Here is a 5,827-nt window from a genome sequence, read left to right on the forward strand (position 1 = left end):
GTAAGGGTGACCTACTCGAGTTAGGTTGTCCTTTCGGCCGTCTTTAGCAATGATGTCACGTTGCAATTTGGGAGTTATGCCCCTTCGTACTAGTAGTATTAGTTTTGTGAAACATGGATTGAGGGTAGATAATTTTAAGTGAAGCGACTTACTGTAAAACAACACGCACAATGTCACTAATTCTTCACTATATCTGGCTTATTTTAGCTCTAATGTTAGGTGTACATCTTTGTATACAGCCGAAAATTATTTGTGAGAGATCAATTGTAATATGCCCTTGTGCACTCAAAGGCTTGTTTCGGTATGTTACGAAGGCAGTATTAAGGAGTTAAAAATTACAACTAATTCCTTCTCCCTCACCCCCTAAAACTAAAACAAAATTATGGAATTCCTTACTTCAAAGCGACGTAAATAGTTATGTCCTTGTAATATTTATCGATCGTGGGCACACGTTTTCGACAAAATCTTTGACATTAATGTTGTTCTAGTTGATACATATCGTGGATTGATCGCAAAAAAAAAAAAAAAACAAGCACGTAATGATTTATAGATAATTCAGTTTCATGTTAATCATTTGAAAATACTTATCTTTTATCTTAACGTACTTACTCGAAAGAAATTGTACTCATATGACAATCGAGAATTCTATCTTCATTCTGTGTGGAAGAAAACGATATATTTTTAGTAAAATTAATAAATCCTTTTAAAGAAAGTAGACATATTCAGAACAATTTGTCGAATTATTTTCATTCCCTACCTGTTTTGTTGTCTTTTGCCGAGCACACTTTCAACGAAATTAATGACTCATTATCGAAGTATATTCTGTCAAGTAGAACAGCCAGTTTGATGGAATCTGTCGCCGTTTCTTTACCCTCAGTATTGCTGTCACCATGGTCACACGCTGGATAGCATTTTTTGTATAAAAAAATAACTTCGTCATACATTCTATTAGGAAATGTTAGTACACAGTACTAATTCCTTGTGCTTCATCAAGTTACATGTCGGTAAAGTTATTGTGGAATGATAGGGGGTATTAATATTTCAATCACAGCGACATCTTAGCGGTAACAATTGCTTTAGAGCAATTAGTGCGCGTATGTAATTTTGCAGCATCATGACAGCTGCACATGTGTCTTTGCAAAGTGGTCTAGCTAAAACATTTCTTTCCGCAGCAGGTGTATTTCCCTAGCCATTGATGCCGTCAAAACAGCCATGATTTCAAGTTATGAACAATACATCGTTTCCCGATAAAATATCGTGTACGATACTGGAACGAAAACCATTGCGTACGATACGACTTTTACAATAATATTTAAATATTTTAAATTAAGCGCCCTTTTCACACAATTAGGTTAGGAAATTACATAATATTACAATATTAACAATTAGGGATGTGGATATAGTTTATATCTTAGTAGTAAAGTGCCAGATGATCAATTTCGCTATAAAATTGTGTACGCTATCCTACTGACGGTCGACCCGGAAGATCAGTTGATCGGGTTTAATTAGAAAACTACACAATTACGTCGTAAATGGTTTTCTCAATAAAATATACTACCATCCTAGTCTTCTTTGCGCCAATGCCCAATTAAAAAGGAAGTAGGGTACCTGAATAATGTAAGCAAAACTCACCCGAAGTGGACAACGCCATTTTGAATGTATGTGTGTACCTTACTTTATGGTCACGTGGCTTCTACACACTGAGTAAGGTATCAAGTAAATTTTCGGTGGTAGTATACACAGATGTGTTCTAAGTTTAAAAAAGTGTGACGAGATGGATAATAGATTGCAGGGGAACAAGATAATAAAAGTCGATTAGGCTATGGTTTGATTGATGTGGTCTCTCGCCGATGTCTGCTATCATGATTTAAGGCGATTTATTTTCTTTATACTTACTGTGTAAGTATTAAAAGTACAACGTGAATCAATAAACAATTTATCAGAAACATCAGGCTGAAAAGCTCGCTCACTTACAGAATTACTACACTTTTATCTCGTACACAGAAAACTTGGAACACAGAAAACATCATGTTTCACTTTCAGCCATTGAAAGCACCATTCGCCTGCAGATTAATTAATGACATGAACCAGATCAGTCGAGATTAATTTCAGACAGGTTTAATGGACAAAACTAAAAACTAGTATGTCATATTATGCATTATGCTGAAGAACACTATATTCCAGGTATCATTTCAATTCTTGATTTTTATAAGGCATTTGATTCTGTTCGCTGGGATTTTATCGATCAATTATAAAATTTCGATCACAACAGGAGAAGCTAGATAAAATCTGTTCATATTGATTTTATGTCTGCTGTAAGTCAAGGTTGCCGTCAAGGTAACCCAGTAGATCCATATATGTTTGTAGTGTGTGCAGACATTCTTGTTACAAACCTAAGAAATGACACGTGAATTCACGGTATTGAACTAAACTATTGCCCACTGCTCGTTTCCAAATATGACCTTTGGACCTTTGACATCACTTAACATTGCAATAAGATGTGCAAATGAAAAGTATATGAATTTTATTTATATTGAGTATATATTTGACTTTTGATCTTTGGGGACCTTTCTATTGACGTTTAGTGTATGTGTACAGTGTAATGAAATGTTGAAATGAAAAGCATGCAGTATTGATAGTATTGATGACTTATTTGACCTATGACCTTTACTGACCTACGCATCGACCTTTCGTGACCTATTCATCGACCTTTGGCATAACTTAACTAAGATTTCGAAGTACAGTCAAAAGTGTTGATGGTTATTTGACCTGATATTTGGTGACCTATATATTGACCTCTGTCGTATGTTTGTCAGTTTATAATAACAACTATTAAGCAACAGCATATTTTGTTGAGGAGATATGAAGAGAAATAAAGAGTAGATAGGAAAAAACGATTAATTAACCTTAATAAGTATCTGTATGTCTTTACCCGAGAACATATTGAAATGGCTTATAAAGGCGATTAAACAAAATTTCAAATATCTACATGCAATGCGTCTGGCTCTAGAACAATAATTATCCGATAAGAAGAGTATTTAGGTCTGTAGGCCTTTTGTTCCTCTGTCATGTGACATTCCCCTTTGGCTTTTGGTAGAGATTTAATTAATTATTTTATCTAAATTTCACTTGAATCAGTCTATTCAACCCGCTTGCATTTCAGACCTTTGATAATCTTCAGGTGTAGAGCGTGTTGAAACAGGGGTTACACAGACTAGTGTTCAGTGAGGTTATTATATAGGCTTATTGACAGAGACCGGTTATACGTGTAGTTCATGGTAGTCGATCTGGTGTTATCAGTACGTGTCCAGTTAAACACACCACAAACACTCGTTCCTCATACATGAGACATGGAGGTGATCACGGCCGTGTTAATTGTGGTCATTGTAGGTCTGATTTTAAGATGGACGAGACAAACCCGTAACCTCCCGCCTGGTCCTGGGGGTATACCAGGTTTATCCGGATTAAAACTAATGGCGTCCGATAAAATACCGACGAGGACTTTCCGTAAATTGAGAAAGAAATATGGAGACGTTTTCAGCATTCGAATCGGAACACGGCTCCTTGTCGTTCTTAATAGTTATGACGTCATAAAAGAAGCCCTTGTGAAAAGGGCAGACGAATTCTCAGATCGTCCTAATACCTTCGCTAATACGATGTTTGTCAAAAACAGAGGTAAGGGGTTAAATATACTTACATTGTACGTGATCATAGCAAATACCTTATATACTAACATTGTACGTGATCATAGCTAATAGCATATATACTCACATTGTACGTGATCATAGGTAATGGCAGATATACTCACATTGTACGTGATCAGAGCAAAAACCTTATATACTAACATTGTACGTGATCATAGCTAATAGCATATATACTCACATTGTTCGTGATCAGAGCTAAAACCTTATATACTAACATTGTACGTGATCATAACTAATAGCATATATACTCACATTGTACGTGATCATAGGTTATACCACAGATTCACATTGTACGTGATCATAGATGGCACCACATACTCACATTGTACGTGATCATAGATAACACCACATACTCACATTGTATGTGATCATAGATAACACCACATACACACACTGTATACGATTATAGATAACACCACATACTCACATCGTATGTGATCATAGACAATACCACCTACTCACGTTGTACGTGATCATAGGTTACAACACACACTCACTTTGTACGTGATCCTAGATAACAGCACATACTCACACTGTAAACGATTATAGATAACACCATATACTCACCTTGTACGTGATCATAGGTTACACCATATACTCACACTGTACGTGATCATAGATGGCACCACATACTCACATTGTACGTGATCATAAATTACACCACATACTCACACTGTACACGATTATAGATAACACCACATACTTACATTGTATGTGATCATAGGTTACACCACATACTCACATTGTACGTGATCATAGGTTACACCACATACTCACATTGTACGTGATTATAGATAACACGACATACTCACACTGTACGTGATCATAGATAACACCACATACTCACATTGTATATGATCAAAGCTAATACCACGTACTCACATTGTATGTGATCATAGATAACACCACATACTCACACTGTACGTGTTTATAAGTAACACTACATACTCACACTGTACGTGATCATAGATAACACCACATACTCACATTGTATATGATCAAAGCTAATACCACGTACTCACACTGTACGTGATCATAGATAACACCACATACTCACATTGTATATGATCAAAGCTAATACCACGTACTCACATTGTATGTGATCATAGATAACACCACATACTCACACTGTACGTGATTATAGATAACACCACGTACTCACACTGTACGTGTTGATAGGTAACACTACATACTCACACTGTACGTGATCATAGATGGCACCACATACTCACATTGTACGTGATTATAGATTACACCACATACTCACATTGTACGTGATCATAGATAACACCACATATTCACACTGTACACGATTATAGATAACACCACATACTCAAATTGTATGTGATCATAGATAACACCACATACTCACACTGTACGTGATCATAGATAACACCACATACTCACACTACACGATTATAAATAACATCACATACTCACATTGTACGTGATCATAAATTACACCACATACTCACATTATACGTGATCATAGATGGCACCACATAATCACATTGTACGTGATCATAGATTACACCACATACTCACATTGTACGTGATCATAGATTACACCACATACTCACATTGTACGTTATCATAGATAACACCACATATTCACACTGTACACGATTATAGATAACACCACATACTCACATTGTATGTGATCATAGATAACACCACATACTCACACTGTACGTGATCATAGATAACACCACATACTCACACTACACGATTATAAATAACATCACATACTCACATTGTACGTGATCATAAATTACACCACATACTCACATTATACGTGATCATAGATGGCACCACATAATCACATTGTATGTGATCATAGATTACACCACATACTCACACTGTATACGATTATAGATAACACCACATACTTACATTGTATGTGATCATAGGTTACACCACATACTCACATTGTACGTGATCATAGGTTAAAACACACACTCACATTGTACGTGATCATAGATGGCACCACATACTCACATTGTACGTGATCATAGATAACACGACATACTCACACTGTACGTGTTTATAGGTAACACTTCATTCTCACACTGTACGTGATCATAGATGGCACCACATACTCACATTGTACGTGATCATAGATA

General features: G+C 36.0%; 1 protein-coding gene across 1 annotated transcript in view; it reads left to right on the forward strand.

Moving 5' to 3' along the window:
• The first annotated feature begins 3,350 nt into the window (after positions 1-3,350).
• The window catches only part of LOC132551685 (cytochrome P450 2C31-like), an 11,391-nt gene continuing 8,914 nt past the window's right edge, over positions 3,351-5,827 (forward strand). Inside the window, exon 1 of the mRNA XM_060215867.1 lies at positions 3,351-3,675. Within this exon, the coding sequence (XP_060071850.1) occupies positions 3,351-3,675 (325 nt within the window). The remainder of the gene's footprint in view (positions 3,676-5,827) is intronic.

This window comes from Ylistrum balloti, unplaced genomic scaffold (assembly GCF_031769215.1).
Source record: "Ylistrum balloti isolate Yb309-2 unplaced genomic scaffold, AGI_CSIRO_Ybal_v1 Utg370210, whole genome shotgun sequence".
NCBI classification, from domain to species: domain Eukaryota; kingdom Metazoa; phylum Mollusca; class Bivalvia; order Pectinida; family Pectinidae; genus Ylistrum; species Ylistrum balloti.